The sequence below is a fragment of the Equus asinus genome, chromosome 4 (genome assembly GCF_041296235.1).
Source record: "Equus asinus isolate D_3611 breed Donkey chromosome 4, EquAss-T2T_v2, whole genome shotgun sequence".
Taxonomy (NCBI): domain Eukaryota; kingdom Metazoa; phylum Chordata; class Mammalia; order Perissodactyla; family Equidae; genus Equus; species Equus asinus.
In genome coordinates this window covers 41,368,375-41,388,906 of record NC_091793.1, presented here as the reverse complement: position 1 = coordinate 41,388,906, position 20,532 = coordinate 41,368,375, and the positions used below count along the sequence as shown (strand labels likewise).

General features: G+C 35.1%; 2 protein-coding genes across 5 annotated transcripts in view; one reads left to right on the top strand and one right to left on the bottom strand.

Annotated features, from left to right (window-relative positions):
- The first annotated feature begins 8,060 nt into the window (after positions 1-8,060).
- SYCP3 (synaptonemal complex protein 3) lies at positions 8,061-18,552 on the top strand. Of its 3 annotated transcripts, none has more exons than XR_011502664.1 (4): positions 8,061-8,391; positions 9,187-9,336; positions 10,020-10,288; positions 12,093-17,615. XR_011502664.1 is itself a non-coding variant. In XM_070507157.1 (4 exons), the coding sequence occupies exons 2-4, from the start codon at positions 15,892-15,894 to the stop codon at positions 18,550-18,552; spliced, it is 255 nt and encodes an 84-aa protein (XP_070363258.1). In that variant the 5' UTR covers positions 9,004-9,336; positions 10,020-15,891. The 3 variants fall into 3 exon arrangements, 1 of the variants encoding a protein (XP_070363258.1); XM_070507157.1 differs by lacking the exon at positions 8,061-8,391 and adding exons at positions 18,269-18,373; positions 18,499-18,552 and having other exon boundaries at positions 9,004-9,336; positions 10,020-15,987; XR_011502663.1 differs by having other exon boundaries at positions 10,020-17,615.
- Positions 18,411-20,532, bottom strand: part of CHPT1 (choline phosphotransferase 1) — a 31,000-nt gene continuing 28,878 nt past the window's right edge. For both annotated transcript variants that reach the window (XR_006512608.2, XM_044745608.2), the window contains exon 9: positions 18,411-18,578. Coding sequence is in view for 1 of the 2 variants with exons in the window: in XM_044745608.2 (XP_044601543.2) it covers positions 18,534-18,578 (45 nt within the window). In the remaining variant the exon portion in view is untranslated. The remainder of the gene's footprint in view (positions 18,579-20,532) is intronic.

Here is a 20,532-nt window from a genome sequence, read left to right as displayed (position 1 = left end):
TTTTAAAATCCAAAATTCAGGGGCTGGCCCCATGGCTGAGTGGTTAAGTTCGCATGCTCTGCTTCAGCGGACCAGGGTTTCGCCAGTTCAAATCCTGGGCATGGACATGGCACTGCTCATCAAGCCATGCTGAGGAGGCATCCCGCATGCCACAACTAGAAGGACCAACAACTGAAAATACACAACTATGTACCAGGGGGCTTTGGGGAGAAAAGGAAAAATAAAATCTTAAAAAAAAAAATCAAAAATTCTATGAGATAAATACATTATGTTAGTGAAGAAAGAAATGGAGGCTTAGAGAAGCCAAGTAATTTGCCCAAGGTCTCACAGTTAATAAGTGGCAAAGCCTAATTTAATTTTGAAATTAAAATTAATTTTAATTTCTTTTTGAAATTCCTCTTGGTAGGAAGCAGCTATTGCTAGCTACTCTCTTAAATCGTTGTTCTTCTTTTCCTGGGTCCTTAGCTAGTCAACATTTCCCAGCCTACCTTGCTGTTAGGTGTGACCCTGTGACTGAATTATAGCCAATAAAATGTGAGCAGAAATGATGTGTGCCACTTCCAGGCCTAGCCCACAAAAACTTCCTACCTGGTGTTCCTCCATACTCTTTTCCCGTCTGGCTGGCTAGGATGGAGACCACCTCGAGGGCAACCTTGGAAGCCACACGTTGAAGATAGCATTTTTCATCAGCCTGGGGCCCTGAACGACAGCCTAGGTGAAAGCTGCCCTGAGGACCTATTCACTTCCCCAGTACTGTTAAAGGAGAAATAAATGAAAGTTTTTTTTTTATTCACTATCATGCTTGGTTTTACTTGTTGCAGGTCACAGGGATTAGTATGGCCATCTCTGCAAATAAGCCATCACAAACCTCTCAAATTTTGCATCTCCCTGTAACCCTACTTCAGTGTGAGTATTTATATTTGGTTAAGCCACTATGTGAAATGCAGCCAAATGCAATTCTAAATAATATACCAGTGCATAACTGAAATTTATTTTTTACCCAGTTTGCACTAGCTAGGGTAGACTATGTCAGAAGGAAGGTCTAAGATCCAAGAAAGAATAATGAGCACAGAAATTGGCAAATACATAATTATCAATTACATGTATATATTAATAATTACAATAATAATAGTGTCTAATTGCAGGGGTTAAAGCCAGAAATAAGTCATGGATAACAACAACACCTAAATCAGGAGAGGATGATCAGAATCAAAGTGTTCCAAAGTGTTCAAAGGAAAGGGGGCTGAGATATTAATTTTAGACTTTGTGAATGGTAAAATCAAGGGTAACCATTGAAAGAATAAAAACAGAATATATAACTTCCAAACCAGTAGAGGAGGGTAAAATGTGGAATTAAAACAAAAACAAAACCAAAAAACTCCGTTCAACACAAAGCACAAAAGGAAAAAAAGAAAACACAAGAAAATAAAGCGCTAAGTAACTTGGTAGGAGGAAGCCCAAATTTATGAGTTAGCCACGATAAAAATGGACTAAACTTATCAGTTAAAACATTATTATATTGTATCATAAAACAAAAACAGATATTCACCATGGGATACACATGAAATATAAAAGGGTATTAAACAGATGAGAAAAGATGTCCTAGATAAATATTAAACAAGAAAAAAATTGAGAAGCTTTACTAATATCAAGCAAAATAGAATTTAAGACAAAAATCATTATTAGGGTCACTACACAATGATTAAAGCTCAACTGATAGTATTAATTCTAAACTTATACGTGCCTAATTAAATAGCTTCAAAATATAAAAATAAAAAAGTTGATAACACTATAAGAAAAAATTTACAAATCCACTTTCAGAGTCAAAGATTTTAACACATGTCCAATCATTCCTCAATTATTCCTAGGCCAAGGAGACAAAAATATCAGCAAAGGCGTAAAAGATTTGAATGACACAACTAATAAGCTTGATTTAATGTACATATCTAGAACTCAACACCTCCAAATTAGAACATACTCATTCTTATCAAGCATGCATAGAACAGTTTTTCAAAGGGACCTTGTGCTAGGTCATAAAGCAAGTGGTAACACATTTCAAATCATAGGTATGATTCAGATTACAGGAGTATCAAGTTAGAATATTCCAATAAAAAAGACAAAATTTAAAAACCACATTTGTTTGAAAGTCTAAAAACACACATTAAGTAACTCATGAGTCAAAGAAGAACTCATAATGGAAATTTTAAAATACTTAGAACTAGATGGTAACGAAAATATTGCATATGGCAACTTGTGGGATTCAGCTAAATGGTACATAGAGAGAAATTTATCATCTTAAATGAGTATCTCGGAAAAGGAGAAAAGATGAAAGTAAACAAGCTAATGGTCCAACATAAAAAGTTAGAAAAAGAACAACAAAAGAGAGTAGAAGTAAGCAGATAATAAAGTGGAAATTAATGAAATAGAAAACTAAGATTTAATAGAAAAGATCAGTAAAATATAAAAGTTAGTTTTTTAAAAAGATTAATAGCAAGGATACATCTCTGATGATATTTAAAAAATGAGGAAAGACTTGGGGGAGAATTTGGCATATGGAGGTTAATGGTGGCCCCCTGAATCTGAATCTCTCTACACATCTTCCCTGAGAACCATAAAATAAACAGAGTGAAAGTCAAATCACGCAGAAACCATGCCTTTAGCATTACCAGAAGATACAGAAGACAGTGAACTTCTCTAAGTACAGACATAAACAACAAATTCCAACAGAGCTTGTGCCATTTCTGTGAGCACAAGTACAAGCCTGTGGGAGAGGTGGCTTAAAGGACTATACAAAAGACGGCTGGGGAGCAGCAGACCTAGATGAGGCACAAATAAAGCAACTCCCCGAGAGACAAAGTCTAACACTAAGAGCCAAAGTAGGAACAGAGGCTGGGGACTTGGTAGCTCACAGCACTGGCTGGGTTTTCAAAGTAAGCAGGACCAGTAGTGGCGGCAGCCTCAAAGAAACATTGCTTCTGGAGGAGAATTGGATAGTAAAGGAGTGGTGCTCCTTGGAGATTGGAGAAAGAAAGACCTAAGGGGGAAAATGAAAGATCCTGCCCCCCAAAAAAACGAAAGGAGACACACCAACCTATCTTCCTCACCCCTACCCCATTATTTCTTAAAGAAACTGCACTTCATTTTGCTGTCAGAAGAAGGTGCTCTTGAGCTAGAAACCCTGTACAAAAATGTTTCGGAACAGGAAAAAAAAATCAATCTAACTTCAAATGAAATAGAGAATTCCTCAGAAAAAGATAGTTTACCATAATTGACCCCAATAGTGACAAACACTTAAAAAGACCAATTTCTACGGGAGAAATCAAGAAAACTATCAAGGAACTACTCACAGGACATCACTAGGCTCAGACGGTTTCACAAAAGAATTCCACCAAACATTTAGGACGAAAGAGTGCCAACACTACACTAATCATTTCAGAACATAGAAAATGAAGGAAAACTTCCAAATTCTTTTTATGAAGCTAGTATAATATTATCTAAACCTGATAATGGCAGCAACAAAAAGACAATTACAGACCAATATCCCTTAATGTTAACGGAGAAATCCTGAACAAAGTCCAGTACTACAATAAGAAAATAATATACATGGCCAAGAAGGAGTTATGTTAGGAATGCAAAGATAGATTAATATTAGCAAACATTTTAATATAATTTACCATATTAATAGGTATAAAGAAAAAAACATATGATTATCTCTATAGATGCTGAAAAGACCTTCAAGAAAATCTAATACTCATTTTTAATAAAAATTCAATTGTAAAGTCATCAGCCTAGTAATGGGGAAATACCTGAGGCGTTCCCACAAGTTAAAGAACAAAACAAAAAGGCCCACCATCTCCACTACTATTTAACATTGTATTGGTGGTTTTGGCCAATGAAACTTAGCCAATAGGAAATAATTAAAGACACAAAAATTGGAAAGAAGTAGAATTATCTCTATTTACAGATGATATGAAAATATACTTGGAGAACTCTAGGGACTTAGTGACTAAACCAACTCAAACATTAAAAGAATTTTTCAAGGTGGCAGGATGTAAAAGTAACATACAAAAACCAAAAGCCATCATACACGTAAAAGATAATCAGTTAGAAGACATAATGGAAGAGGAAACAAACTTGATGTATACTAGCAACAAAAAAGATAAAATATTTAGGAATAAACGTAACAAGAAACATTCAAAACCTATATTTAAAACACTAAAAATGCTTCTTCATGATACAAAAGTATACTTGAACTAGTGGAAAGACATCTCTTGTTTCTCATTAGGACATTTCAACATCATTAAGATGTCATTTTTCCCTAAGTTAACTTATAAATTTAATGCAATCCCAATAAAAATATCAACAAGGTGTTTTTTTTCCCCTTGGAGAGAGACAAGACGACACTAAAATTCATATTTAAAAAAAATAGCTAAGAAAACCCTGAAAAAGAATAGATATGAGGGGAAACTGGCTTACCAGATATTAAAATATATTCATAAGCTTCTATAATTCAGTGTGGTCTGGTACATGTACATCAGTGGAATGTAACAGAAAATCCAGAAGTTGACCCAATTCCTTATGGAAATCTACTGTATAATAGAGGGGGTATTTCAAATCAATGGGAGCAAAGATTGTCTTTTTAGTAAATGATGTTGGAATAAGTGAATACTCATTTGGAAAAAGATAATATTAGATCTGTTTCTCATACCATTTACAATTCTGTCCATTCTTCAGAGTTTACATTCTAATGGGGGTTGGAGAAGACCACAAATAAACAAATTACACACTACATTAAAAAATGATAAGTGCGAGGAGAAAGGTACATGGGGAAGGAGGATAGGAAAAGAGGAGAAATAATTTTCAGAGTTTGCAATTACAATATCTAAAAGCAGGGGGAGAGAAGGCCTCACTGAGATGAATAGTGGCATTTGAGTAAAGACTTGAAGAAGAGGGAGCAAGTCATGTGCATAAACTTGATTCCAAACCAGAGAAGGACAGTAGGATAAGGGAAAATTACAAGCCAATCTTAGTCATGAAAATGGACACAAAATGCAGAACAAACCAAACAGTAATGTGCTTAAAAAGTTAATACACCATCATCAACTTGGGTTTATCACAGGAATATAGGTTCGGTTTAACATTAGAAAAATATATAAATATTACTCACTATATTAACAACTTAAAGACAAAAGATCATTTCAACAGATATACAAAAAGAATTTAATAAAATTCATGATTTAAAACACATTCATGATTTAAAACAAAATAAAACAAGCAAACAAACAAAAAACTCAGCAAACTAAGAAGAGAAGCTAAACTTTCAAAAAGGGCTACTACTAAAAACCTACATACAACATCATCATTGTTAATAGAAACTTTAGAAGCAGGACCTTTAAAATAGGAAAGAATGTCCAATATTGATGGTTCATCTTTGTACTAAAGATCCTAGTCAGTGCAGTCAGATAAGGAAAAAGAGCCTAAGGGGCTGGCCCCGTGGCCGAGTGGTTAAGTTCGCGCGCTCCGCAGCAGGCGGCCCAGTGTTTCGTTAGTTCGAATCCTGGGCGCGGACATGGCACTGCTCATCAGACCACGCTGAGGCAGCGTCCCACATGCCACAACTAGAAGAACCCACAACGAAGAATACACAACTATGTACCGGGGGGCTTTGGGGAGAAAAAGGAAAAAATAAAATCTTTAAAAAAAAAAAAAAAAAGAAAAAGAGCCTAAGAATTAGAAAGAAAGAAAGAAAAACGCCATTATTCAAGATCATATCGTTACCGGCTACAAACAGATTCTTTACCCGCCACACAAGAGGGGCCAAATAAAAACTGGAATGCCAGGCTTATGGCAAAGAAAGAGTTTTAAATTCTGGTGATGTCAGCCAGGAGATGAGAGTGACCCCTCAAGTTTGTCTCATCTCCTTGAAAGATGGGAGGCCAGGGGTTTTAAAGGTTGTAAGGAATGTAGCCGCTTGTAGGGAGGGGGAGCCTATGGTTTGGTTAGTTGGTGCTTTTCCACTAGCCTGGGTTTGGCCTTGTGTGGCTGCTGACAGAGAGGAGGATAGCAAGATAAGGGAATCCGCAGGAGGATGTCCTGGGTTGTCTGCCTCCGTGGCACATAGTGGATTCTGGTGCCAGGAAGTCAAGGAGTAAGCAGGGAAAGGAGATGAGTGCTTTGGTCTTAACCCCATATATGCTAGCTTTAATGTAGGGGAACTGATATCAGGGCTGGTATCAGTATGATTGTAAAACCCCAGATTTTACAGACAAATTATTAGAAGTAATAAAAGTGTTTAGCGAGTTGCTGGATATAAGAATAAGATCAATATCAGAAGTCAATTGGATTTTTATATACTGACAACAGTTATAACAAAATAGCAATGAAATATAAGTTATTTATAAATAAATCTAATAAGAGTACAAACCCTGCATAGAGAAAAAAATTTAACTTTATTGAATGGTATTAAAGAAGTTCCAAATAAATGGAAAGTATACTATGTTCAAGAATAGGAAGAAGCAGTTTTCTGCAAATTGATCTATAGGTTCATGGCAATTCCAATAAAAATCCAGGGGTTTTTTCATGGAACTTGGAAAACGAATTCCAAAACTGACTTGAAAAGCAAAAGTTCAAGAATACACAGGATACTCCTGAAGAAAAAAATAAGGTGAGAGACTTGCACTATTAAATACCCAAGCTTAATAAAGCTGGAATGATGAAAACTGTGGTTTTGGCACAGGGATAGGCAAACTGGCCAGTGAACAGGCTAGAGAAGCAGTCTCTAAAACATAGAAACGTGACATACGACATAGCTGTTTTAGGGAAAGCATGCACTATTCAATGAATTGGTGTCCACATAGGGAGAAAAAAGTAATTGGGTCCTACCTGAAACCAGGCACAAAAATCAATTCTAGATGAACAAGGACTTAAAAATAGAAAGTAAAACCTTAAAATCTTTATGTGTTTATGACTTCAAGATAAAGATACATTTCTTTTAAAAGATACAGAAAAACAGTCACAAAAATTAATATCTAGCATATATAAAGACCTGTAAATCCATAAAAAACACATACTATCCAATAGAAAAAACGAGCAAAAAACTCAAATAGACATTTTAAGGAAAAGGAAATGCAACTGACCAATAAGCATAACAAGAGCTTAATCTTAGGAGTTATTGGAGAAATATAAAAGAAGACTCTAAAGAAATATTTTATACCCACTAGAGTGGCGAAATTAAGAAATCTGACTATACCAAGTGATGATGAGTATATTGAACAATGGGAACTCATTCTGTTGGTGGGAGCATAAAGTGGAAACCAATTTGGCATTACTGAATATCATACAGCCTATGACCTAGCAACTTCACACCTAGATACTCTAAAAACTTTAGTGTATGAGATTAGAGTGTTTATACTAGCATTGTTTATATAAATCTGAAAATAACCCACGTGTCCATGGACAATAAAATCAAACAAATAGTGGAATAGAAGCATAATGGAATTTTTTTTTTTTTTTAAAGATTGGCAGCTGAGCTAACATCTGTTGCCAATCTTTTTCTTTTCTTCTTCTCCCCAAAGACCCCCCAATACATTGTTGTGTATTCTAGTTGTGGGTCCTGGTTGTGCTACATGGGACGCTGCCTCAGCTTGGCTTCATGAGTGGTCCTATGTCCCCGCCCAGGATGTGAACCAGTGAAACCCTCAGCCGCTGAAGCCGGAGCGCCTGAACTTAACCACTCGGCCACTGGGTGCCCCACAATGGAATATTACAGAGTAGTGAAAATCAAAGAACTGGGGCTACATGTAATAATAAAAATTCTCTTAGTGACATGATAAGTAAAAACGTGAGTGGCAGAATACTACACAGAATATGGTACAGTTTTTTGTACTGCCCAAACACAAAACGAAGTGAGGTTGTTTAAGGACACATATACGTGGTAATAAAACTTAGCAAATGAGCCGGGTAAATGATTTACACAAAATTCAGGATAATTAAAAAAAAATCTCTGAATGGGGAAGGGGGGGGGGATGGCATGCAAAGGACTTCCTGAGGAGATTCAATGCCTTTTGGTAAAATTCTACTTCACAAATGAGGTAGTGTGTTCATCATGTTTCATAACTTACGTATTCTTTTGTAACTTTCAACTAGTATAAAAATTTAAAACAAATTAAACAAAGAAAGTGGAAAGCAACACTGCTCAATCGTCCTAGCCTCAAGCCAGGGCCCGCAAGGTCCTCTGGGTCAGCAGGGGGCGGAGCTCCGCGGTCTGCTGCACGCATGCGTGCTGCAATCAGCCAATCAGTGACGTTCCCGGGCCAGGCGAGACTGGCTTTTCTCCCCGGGAATTCTGAGTTGCCTGAGAGGAGCGTCGCGGCTGCGAAGCGGGGACGTCAGGTGAGGAGCTGTGGTGGGGGAGGCTGGAGGGGTGGACCACCTGTCGGGAGACCTGTCGCTGTGGTCCTCGGCCATTGGGGTTCTTTTCAGGTGTGAGGAGGGGAGGAGTTTGTCAGCGCGGGAGTTGGGCCAGAGGCGACTCTTGAAGGGTGAGGAAAATCTTCCTAGTGGGCCCTCCCTGGGGCACCGACATTCTGACAGGAAAGTGAAGGCCAGGAAGCTCGCTGAGGGCAGGGCCGCGAGCGGGCGTCGCCGTCCCACGGGCAGAGGGGCCTTCGCGGGCGCGTCTCTGCCTCCTGCCCGCCCCTAACCCGTCAGGAACCATTCCCGCCTCCTGGGGCGCCTCGGCCCTTGTCCTCCAGGTGTGTTTGGTGGAAATCTTAGTGGCCGTGAATTTTCCGAGGCACGGGGGGCAGAGCGTTGTAGTTTTATATTTGTGTGGCTGTACACTTGTTTTTGGCATGCTCACGATCCAGCTGTCGGCAGCTACGATTTCACTTGGTGACTGAAAATCCACAAACTCCATTTGCCCCAATTTAGCGGGACTCTGGCCCATCTGAAGTTCAGATCGCCGGGTCCCCGGGTGCGAACTCTCCGTCCCAGCACCCCTGGGATCTGGGTTCACGCGCTCGGTGTCTTCTTGGTTAGCTTTTGGGCCAACAAGATAAATGGGGAGACGCCTAACATATGGTTCAGCTAAGATCATCTTTATTTGATATCTACTTTTGAAATTTGCCAGTTTATTTAAATACTGTCTTTGGATTCGGAAGGCTTGACAGATTTATTTTTTTAAAGTCAGAGCACGTCCAAATATGGTGCCCTCTGGAAGAAAACGTGCCGGGAAGTCTGGGAAGACATCAGTGGAGGATCAGATTATAAGAGCCTATGACTTTGAAAAAGATGATAAAAAAATTCTGAGTGGTTCAGAGGAGGAGGTTACTGAAGGTACTGTATGTCCACTATTGTGGGACAGTGTCCACGTCCTGCAGTTCGTTTGTTTTGAACCCGCTACATTTTAGAGTATAATAAAACTTTGTTTGAAAAGCATTTTCATGTACTTCATGTTTATCATTTGGAGTTAGAGAAGCTTACATAGCATCTCTTGCCCTTGCAGTCATTACTCCCAAAATGTCTGATAAATAGTACGTGTCTTATTATGACACTAACATGGGAAGACTTGGCAAATTGTTCCTATAAAATGGTCCTCGATCCTGATTTAATTCCATCTAACCTGCAGAGCAAGTATTGCATTTAAATGTCTGCTTTAAAAACTTATGTTGGCGACGGGGCTGGCCCCGTGGCCGAGTGGTTAAGTTCGCGCGCTCCGCTGCAGGCGGCCCAGTGTTTCGTCGGTTCGAATCCTGGGCGCTGACATGGCACTGCTCATCAGACCACGCTGAGGCAGCGTCCCACATGCCACAACTAGAGGAACCCACAACGAAGAATACACAACTATGTACCGGGGGGCTTTGGGGAGAAAAAGGAAAAAATAAAATCTTTAAAAAAAAAAAAAAAAAAAAAACATGTTGGCGAAAAGCCTGAACCGCGTCAAAATTAAGATATTCCTCCATTAAAAACTACCACAATAGCATACTTAATTTCAAAAATATTTTTTATTGTCAATGCAGGGAAGACTCCAGTAATTGATAAGCATGGGAAGAAAAGGACTTCTGCAGGAGTAGCTGAAGATGTGGGGTAATGTGCTGAAAATAATTTTTGCCTCTTAGATAAAATACTTCAAGAAAAGTCTATTTTGGTTGTCCAACAAGTATTGTATGTAAAATACTGGGTGTGTGATTTCTTCCAAAACAACTATGATATTTTATGGATCCTTAAAGTTTTTTAATGTAATTTCTTCACAGGGGTGAAGTACAGAATATGCTGGAAAGATTTGGAGGTAGGTTTTAGGAGATAGTTGTATTTAAAGAAAATTGTTTTAAACCATATAATTTGTATAATGGGAAATGTTAATCAGTGGACTACAAGAGTGTTGTTTAATGCCTTGTTCTTGTGTATAAAATTTTGCATAAGTATGTGTGATTCAGCTTCATAAATTTCCTTACTTAACCTTTTCCAATTGTTGATGTCGAGTGAGAATGGTACTAACAATGGTAAGAATAGTGCTTTTATTTTATACATGTGTGAATTTAATGAACTGTGGAATTTTAGAACAAAAATGGATGGGAAAAATCTCTACCCTTCTTTGTATGGATTTTCACGAACTGTTTCATGGACTAAGTGATACAAACACACATACATATCTGTATATATGTCAGTTTTTCATTTTCTCAATTTAGTTATTTTTTAAGACATTCCTGTGTTCTTTTCTTTGGGAGGGGCAGTGTAAATGGAAGCCTTTAAAATAACTCTTTATTGTTATTTTTACATTGTCAAACTATGTAGTTGAGAACTAAAGATAACCTTGCTAGCTAGTGTAATCAGATAAAAAGTTCATAAACTTTAAATGGTATGTCAAATATGAGTTACATTAACTGTGGGGGGATAGTACTCTTAAAAAGGAGTCAATATTTGGCTCCTCTCTATGGATTATTCATAGAATCAAGTCTTTTTTGAAGGCTTTGCTCTATTTGGCAGTGGCAAAATGCTTGTTTTGTAATCTGTCTTATAAATTTATTATTACAGATGAATATTGGAAATATAAAATACTTATATAATGCAGCTCCATCATGATTACTGAAAAATAACTATTGATGGTAGATCCATATGCATGTGTTTAGCAAAGAATTATTTGAAGAATTAAAAATTTTATGAAGTGCAGTGCTTATGGTTAAAAATGTCATATAAAAGGCTCCATGAAAGTTTCCCAAAGGGTTCTTGAATGAATTTATCTAGATATTTACTTAAGATTTTTGTATGTTTAGTCTTTGTCTCTTTTAGTAATAAAATATATTTAAGAGTATCACTGACTAAATTTTTTAAAACTAATTTTCTTATTCTTTAACTATTTTTATCCTTTTTTGATTCTTTTTAAAAATAGTTCTGTGTGTTTCCTATAATGAGTTCTAACAATAATTCATCTAAATAATTCATCTAAATGTGTTCTTTCAGTTGGAGAGTATTTTATAAATTTAGAAAAATTTAGCCTTTTTTAGTGTTTTCTCATGAGGAAGTTAAAGTCTGTCCTTGAGACCCTTTTTTCATTTATTAGCTCTTTTTATTATTTATTTTTAATTAAAAAAATTTTTTTTTGAGGAAGATTAGCTCTGAGCTAACTGCTGCTAATCCTCCTCTTTTTGCGGAGGAACACTGGCCCTGAGCTAACATCCATGCCCATCTTCCTCTACTTTATACGTGGGATGCCTGCTACAGCATGGCGTGCCATGCCGTGCCATGTCCGTACCCGGGATCTGAACCAGCAAACCCCAGGCCGCCGAAGCAGAACGTGCGCACTTAACCGCTGCACCACGGGGCCAGCCTGTATTAGCTCTTTTTAATCATCTCTAATTTAAAAAATTATCTGAAGTAGGAAAATTAGAATTGGGATACCAATAACTAAAAGTTTTCTTAGGAAAAAAGTAAGCAAATAATCTTGCTTTTTGACAATATGTCTGTTTTAAAATTTAATTTTAAATGTCTTTTCAAAACTGTTGAACAAACTTTACTCATATTTATTTGAATATGTGGGAACAAAATAATTTTCCTCAACATTAAATTTTAATGAATATTTATTTTCAATATAGCTGACATTAACAAGGCTCTTTGTGCCAAGAGAAAAAGACTAGAAATGTATACTAAGTCTTCTCTCAAAACCAGTAACCAGAAAATTGAACATGTTTGGAAAACCCAACAAGAACAAAGGTAAGGTCATTGGTTTGTTCACAGCCACAACATTTGTATCATTTCTTAGTATTCATTGGTGCAAATTATGAAAAATACTATTATCTTCTATTTATTGAGGTCTCTAGTAAAAACCATATTTGGCTTGATTTTTCTCTTAAGTCCTTTAGCCCTGTAATTTTACTCCTTCATAGACTTGCTACATATTTCCTAGAAATCAGTGAAGATTACCTATTTCTCCTTTTAAGTAACAATTGAGTTTTTTTGCTATAAAGGTAATTTATATTCATTCTAGAAATACACTAGCTGAGTAAAAAGTAAATGTCATAGAAACCGTTCGTCTTGTGTTAGTTAACTGTTAAACAATGTAGAAAAAGGTCAATCTTATATTGTAAATAATTTGTATATTTTAGCCGAAGTGAGTTAACTATTGTTTCGTACAAAATCGTTGTACCAAAGTGGGGAAAAATTAAGTGAAATATTTCTATTTGGAAATCTTATATGATAAATATAATAACCTTATTGAATCTGTTTATCATATCAGAACCTATATACAGTAGGAAAAATGAAAAATAAACTGCTTGGAGATAAAATGGACCTTTCTGGAAAATTTATAAAATAAAACTTTCTTAGTTTTCAAGAGCTAAAGTATGTGAAAGGGCTTTTCTTTTAGCTGGTTAGGAAAATAAATACTTCTGGAATCAGCATAAATCATAATTTTACTTCTTGGTTTCACATCTGAAAATTTAAGGTGTTATTATTTCCTTCTTTTATTATATAGTATAAATTATGTCAAATCAACTTTGTTTTGAATATTTTTCCATATTGGTATAAAATGTGACAATATTCATTATTATGTTTTACAGGCAGAAGCTTAACCAAGAATATTCTCAGCAGTTTCTGACTTTGTTTCAGCAATGGGATATAGATGTGCAGAAAGCTGGGGAACAGGAAGAAAAACTAGCTGTTAGTATCATGCTTAGCTTTATAATTTATCTACTATAACCAAGTGTCAAGTAGGAATGGAGAGCCTAGCCTTGTAGTAGACCCATGGAACTCAGCCAGGTTTCATTACCCATTGCTGGCTATGGGTTTTGGTCTTGCTGGGTGGTAAACCAGAGAAGTACAGGCACATACAATACTCATAAAAGCTGTTGGTCTTTGCTTCTTATATTGCTTGGGATTCTTGGAGTTCCAAGTGACAGAAATTTGTCACAGTACAAAAGAAGGATTATTGGTTTACATAAAAGAAGTCCAGGGGTAGTTTAGCTTAAGGCATAGCTGAATGGGGCTAGGGAAGGATTGCTCATGTAGTGTCATCTGGGCTCTGTCTCCAGTTCTTAGTAGGCTCTCTCAGTGTGGTAAGCAAGATAGCTTCTTGCAATCCTAGATTTATTATAAGTTTAGTATCCTCAGTGGACTAAGATGGTCTTTCTTAATAACTCTGGCAGAAAAGTCCTCTGGAGGAATATCACTGATGTAGTTTGGAGCATTTGCCCATACCTGAACCAGTCATTATGGTGAAAACATGGTTTACTCTTAATGGCCAGACTTGTGTTACCTGCTCATCTCTCTGGGAGGTGGAAGTCAGCCCTACCCATATATTATTTAACTACATTAACTGTCCTTTTATTTCATACTTTCATTGTTTGTAAAATTATCATACATTTCTTATCTAAGAGCTAAGGTAGTGTTCATATCAAATAATTTTGAGTTAGGTGATCAGCTCAGTTTTGGAAACATTAAAGATTCATTTGAAACAGTCAAGGGGAGATATTGAGTGGGCCATTGGTATGTAAGTCTGGAGTTCAGGAAAAAGGTATGGGTTGAACATACAAAGTTGGAAATTCTTAACATAAAGACAGCATTTAAGCCATGAGATTGGATGAGATCACCAAAAGAGTGATTGTAAATGTAAAAGAGAAGTCTAAGGACCGAGCCCTGGAGTAAGTACTTCAGAGTTTCGAATTTTAGAAGATGAGGGAAAACCAGTAGAGGAGACTGAGAATAAGTGGCCTAATAGGTAGAAAGGAAACCACTCTAACTGAAGCCTTATAAGAAGGGGAGAGGCTTGACTTTGTCATATGCTGCTTATAGGCCAAATAAGGTGGATTTGGCAATGTAGAGGTCATTGGTGTTCTTGCTCCAAATGATTTTGGTGGAATAGTGAGTGCAAAAAGCTGATTGGAATGAGTATGAGAGAATGAGAAATAAAGAAATGGGGTGGTAGCCTAAATAGAAAAGGAATAGTATGTATTTTGTTTTTGTTTAAGAATGGAGAAAGAGCAGCATGTTTGTGTGCTGATAGGAATAATTTGAGAGAAAAATGAAAAATAATGGAAAGAGGGGGACAGTTGCTGAATTCTTGAGAATGGATGGGATAGGTAAAGAAGTTGGCCTTAGCAGAGAACACGAGAGAGAAGGTAGAGCAGACGAGCACAGGTGGATGTAGGTGGGTGGGTAGATATGGTGATGGAAGACTAAAAGTTCTCTTTGGATTGCTTCTATTTCTTTAGTAAATAATTGAGGTCATCTGATGGTGGAAAAGATGTTGCCTTTTGAGGTCAAATGAGAAGGTATAACATACTTTCCTGAGGGTGGGCCAGTGAATGGGGAAATAGAATTGCCAAGCAGCATTCAGGGTCCAGTTTAGGCTAGTGATCATAGCGATTGTGATTTAAAGTGAGACCTGTCAGCATAGTTGTGGGGTTTTCTCCAATTATGACCAGCTACAGGGATGCAGGCAGAGTGACTGGGGAGTTGGATTTTCCAGGGTTGGTTGGGGTTTAGCCAAACAAGCAAGACAGAGTAAGAAGGGAGCAAAGGAATGCACTGGAAAAATGATGATGATTGATTATGGAATTTAAGGTGGGAAAGAGGAAAGTGAGGACATGGAAATAGGGATAGGAGACAGTAAAAAGTGTAGGTAGGATGAATGTATTTTAGGTCTTGATAGAGATTATTGAGCTGTAGTACTAATGAGAGTGAGCTAGAATGTAGGGAAGTAGTGGTTGAATAGTGGGATATATGGAGAAACTGTATAGAACAATGGTTAGAGCCTGGATTCTGGAGACATCCTATTAGAAATCACCTTCTGGTTTGACCAAATGCTGGCTGTGAAACCATGGAAAAATTTTTTTATCTTTATGCCTCAGTTTCCACATCTTTGAAAGGGGGATAATAAGTACCTATCTCATAGAGTTGTTTAGAGGATTAAATGAGTTCATATATCAGTTTATTTAAAAGAGTTCAGAGTAGTATCCAACATATAGTTAATATGAAGTTTGCTATTATTAATACTATGTAGAGGTTATAGTTATTGGTAAGGAAAAAATCTAGCATATAGGTATGTGTAAGTGAATGGCTAAAGTAGAGTGGAGGACAGAAATCATTGGAAAGTAGGCCAGGGAACTGAAAGACTAGCATTATTGGAAGGATCATCTGTGTTGATATTGAAAGCATGAAGAAGTAAGACATGTTTAGAGTATTGTTGAGATTTCCTATCAATGACTGGTAGGATTATTATATTAATGTTGTATATTAGGATTGAACACAAATTATTTAAACTTGGTCATAATACTTATTAAGAGAGAATGTTTATTGATTTTAAAACTATTAAGTTTGATGTAGATTATTTTTTGCTAAATTTAAAATTTTACCCAAATTGTTATCACATAATTTTTTCTTTTACATTTGTAGAATATGTTTCGACAGCAACAAAAGGTTTTTCAACAATCTAGAATTGTTCAGAGCCAGAGACTGAAAACAATTAGACAGTTATATGAGCAGTTCATAAAGGTCTGTTGTATTTGGTAACACAATACATTCTTATAAAACATAATTTATATATGGAAGTAGAAAATAAGTTTTTCTTTCTAAGTTTAAGAGAAAAACACTTTACTTATACATTTTAGATTCTTTCCATTTTGAATTCATTGTTTTTTATTTAAGTGCTAAATGTATTTTTATTTTAGGATTCTAATATTTTTGTGAGGATTATTGAAAACAGGAAATGGTAAATTAGGAATTTTACCTAAAAATGTACATACAATTCATACTTTATTAATACTTTAGTGATAGTTCTCTGTTCAACTGAAAATAGAAAGTCCAGAAATCATTTCTAGGTAATCTTTTACTTGTTTTTGTATCTGCAGTGTTTGCTAAAAAGAAAGTATCCAATTGAAATTGATGTTCTTTTAAATTTTCAAATGTATTATGTACTTAATAGCATATTTGCTTTTAGAATTATTACAGTGACTAAAAATGGCTTTATATGCCAACTGGCCCAGAGATATAATAGAATGAAAAAAAGCCAGATGAGGATCAAAAATTTGTGGATTGAGAATTATCTACTGACACATATGCATATTAGCAAATTGTGGTCTGTGGCATTGACCTCTTGTTCATGCAGATACATATTTTTTAGTAAATATTCATAGGAGTTCATTGGAATCCTGCATATACTTTTTTTTGATGGGCGTTTCTTTTAGATAATCTCAAATACATGTTAAAATGTCATTCTTCTAAAGGAATTGGGATGCTCTGAGTAAACTAGAAAAATAGTTTTAAAATAATTTTTTTTTTTTTTTTTTGCTGAGGAAGATTCACCCTGAGCTAACATCTGTGCCAGTTTTCCTTTTGTATGTGAGTCACTGCCACAGCATGGCCACTGACAGGTGGTGTAGGTCTGTGTCTGGGAACTGAACCCAGGCCGCCAAAGCGGAATGTGCTGAACTTAACCACTAGGCCACAGGGCTGGCCCCTAAAACAAATCTTTTTAAAGAACTTGTAAAATAATATATATGAACACAAAAGTTATTTTTTAAAGTGTTTCCAATCAGCTTGTTCTAATGCTCCCTGAAAACCATTTAATTGGTGTGAAGGTTTAATAGAGTACTAGAAAATATTCCTTCTAATTGTTATCACTAAATGTTGCCACTTAGAGTAGGAACTTTAGTATTATATTTGACTCCTCCATCTTCCTTATTCTTCACATCCTGTAATTTCTACCTCTGCAATGGTTCTTTCTTTCTTTCAATTCCCACTGCTACTGCCCTAGTTCAGAACCTTGTCATTCTTTGCTTAGACTATTAAGATTCTTAACTGATTTCTCTGTTCTCCAACCCATCCTTCAGAGGTCTACCATATTATCTTCCTAAAACATTATCTCTTCCCTCCTGAAAAACTGTCAGTAGCTCCTCATTCTTAAATTCTTAGGTATTCAAGATCCCCTCCATAATGTGATCCTCTTTTTATGCTTCAATTACTACATTCATCCATTACTCCCACCTCTCCACATAATTGCTTTCTCTGAACTCACTCACTAGGCACTTCCATGCTTTTCCTTATACTCTTGCCCTAGAATACTTTTAACTCCTTTTTATTTATTGAAATCTTATTTTTTTGCCAACTAAATTCAAATCAATCCCCATTTTCTGTTTCATAGCCACAGCAAGTTGTGTTTCCATTGCTATTATAAAATTTTTTGTTATTTTTGTTTCTATGTTTCTTCTCACTGGAATAAGGGAGTGATCATGTATTACTATTTTTTAATTTCGCCACAGCATTTAACATAGTACCTTTTACATAGAAAGCATTAGAATCACTAATTGATGAATAGTAAATATTTATAACAATTTTTGTTTTTCATAAATTGAACAAAGAGGTATACTATAGATCATTTTATTCCTTCTAATGAATTCACATCACACTATTAGTCATAATAAGTGGAGTACAACCTGATATTTAGAAAGATCATTAGAAATTTTCAAAATTATGGAATTTATAGACATGGGAATTAGTCTTTTTCTTTTTTATTCTATTTTGACCTTAACCGTTCATTAACTCATTGTTTTGAGCAAAGTATACTACTGTTTTACTTCCTATAATAATGTTGATTCATGTCTGACATTTTTTTATTCCTTTAGTGGGTATTTTGGTTTTCATGTTTTTATTTGAAATACATAATACACATTATTTGAATATTAAAAAGTTCCTAATTTTGAAAATTAATTGTACAAGTTTAGAACCTAAGATGAAAAGTGCTGGTTTGTAACTGAACTAGCCTTTTGTGTTTTAGAGTATGGAAGACTTGGAGAAGAATCATGATAATCTACTTACTGGTGCACAAAATGAACTTAGAAAAGAAATGGCTATGTTGCAAAAGAAAATTATGATGGAAACTGTAAGTTGTATTTACAATTGAAAAAATAAGGATAATGTAAGCATTGAAATATTTTATTTGCTGAAATATGTATAACACTTATCTAAAAATTAAACAAATGTTTAATATCTCCTTTCACGTAACAGCAGCAGCAAGAGATGGCAAGTGTTCGAAAGTCTCTTCAATCCATGTTATTCTGATGACTCTTTGAAGGAAGAACTTGAACCTAAGTAATATGATACAATTATAACATTAAGTAAGAGGCATGTAAGTCTTTAGAGTGGTTTAAAAATTGTAGTTTAAAATATTACATGGTGTTAATCATCAGCTCAATTGCAAGATCCCTCTATCTGTTAACCTCTGTATAAAATATGAAGTTATTCCTAAATTATATGTACCAAGCTTTCAGCTCTTTAAAAGTAATAGTGAATTTTTCTAATACTTATCAATTAACTTTTAGCAATAAAGATGATTTAACTTAAGGTTTTGGCTTCAGTGTATCTGTATCAGTCCCAAAAGGTAGAAAGCACAATACACAAGGTTACATTGTTCTTCTTTAAGCAAAAAATACAAAATCTATTTTATATGTATATCTTTTTGTATATACCCATTAAGTTACACAGCCAATTCTAATAAAAATAAGATTTCAAAAGAAAATCTACTCTTGACCTATGAAATTTATTAAAAGCAACTTAAATATGTGTTCTGGAATAAACTAACCTGTTAAAACCAATAAGACAACTGAACAAGATATATAAATATCAGTTTTAAGACACGGATTTGTGAATATGTCATTTCCACAAAGACATCACAATGCCATTTAATTGGGCTTGGTCCACAATTAAATGACACATGCGCTTCATAATGATTAGGAGCATGTCATTAACATACCTAATTACTTATGGTTTAAGTACTTTGTATCTGTCTTTAAAGATAAATTACCTAGAATATTTTGTTTTCCAGTTTTAATATTCAGTAAATATATGGAAGTTTGATTTTACATTCGTTTCCAAACTTGAACAGGTAATTCTTATACCTTGTCTTTTAAAATGTGCATTTTTAAATACAGAATAACATATGAAACACTTGATTTAATAAATATTAAATTGTTTCAGCATTTATTTGAAATAAGTCAGTTAAACTTACTATGTTTTGCTAAAATTGCTTTCACTGAATCAATCATTCAAAACAAAAAATATGCCCATTAGGAGGAGAGGAGTGATTTTCTCCTGTTTTTCCATGTTTCAAATTCTAATTTTTGCTCTATAATCCACCTTTATCTTAGTTTTAAGGTTTTCCAAGTTTTTAAAAACAAGACCATACCGATTCTCTTTTTCTGACTGTGATAACTTATACAGGAAGAAATTAGTCCTCCACCATTAACGAATATCTGACATTAAGGGACAGTTTACTTCCTAAATTTTTGCATTTTGTAAAGGATTTCCTTTTTAAGCCAAAGAATATGTTGGAATATAAATCTTAAGTGCTATTCAAACTTCTAACACAGTCCTTATTTGGCCAATAGTTGCAGAGGCAAAATAAGTATTCTGGAGTAATTTTTGTGTACTTAATTCACATAAGTGTAGATTTTTTTCCTTTTAAGAAATATCAGCTTTCACTGTTTTTTCAATATGCCTTTTTCTTGTTTAAGATTCAACCATCATATGGCTTCTGGTCTACAGAACTGTTGTATAAAATTAACAATAGGGTAAGATGGGAGTCTGAGGATTTGGATCACCAAAGATCCTTGTGATAGTTTTGTTATTCATAATGAGGAATATAAATATTTTTAAGTGAGAGTGGAAAGATAAGAATCAGTACATGATGTACTTGGCGGTTAAATAACTGATACTTATTTTATCCCCTTTTTACCTCATATGAGTCAATGTATACTTGAAGTAACTTTGGCTGATATGCTAAAGGGAAGATATTTTTGCCATATTCTCATAAATTATTAATTTTCTTATGTGTTAACTGTGCTTTAGCCACTGTTTTACCTTTCATAAAAAGGAATGTTTAATGTCCACTTTTTTGTGACAATGAAATTTTAACTCAGAATACCAAGGAACAAGTTACCCTCACTGTAAAAATTCATTTGTTTTTCTGAATTGGTAAGACACATTCCTCTTACTAAATAAAAATTATAGAAAATTCCAGTAGACGTTTTAAATTTTAGTTGG

Coding starts and splice junctions, on each gene's coding strand:
- SYCP3 (XM_070507157.1), top strand. CDS start 15,892: ATGTTTCGACAGCAACAAAAGGTTTTTCAACAATCTAGAATTGTTCAG. Junction 15,988..18,268: donor TATATGAGCAGTTCATAAAG/GTCTGTTGTATT, acceptor TTTGTGTTTTAG/AGTATGGAAGACTTGGAGAA. Junction 18,374..18,498: donor AGAAAATTATGATGGAAACT/GTAAGTTGTATT, acceptor TTCACGTAACAG/CAGCAGCAAGAGATGGCAAG.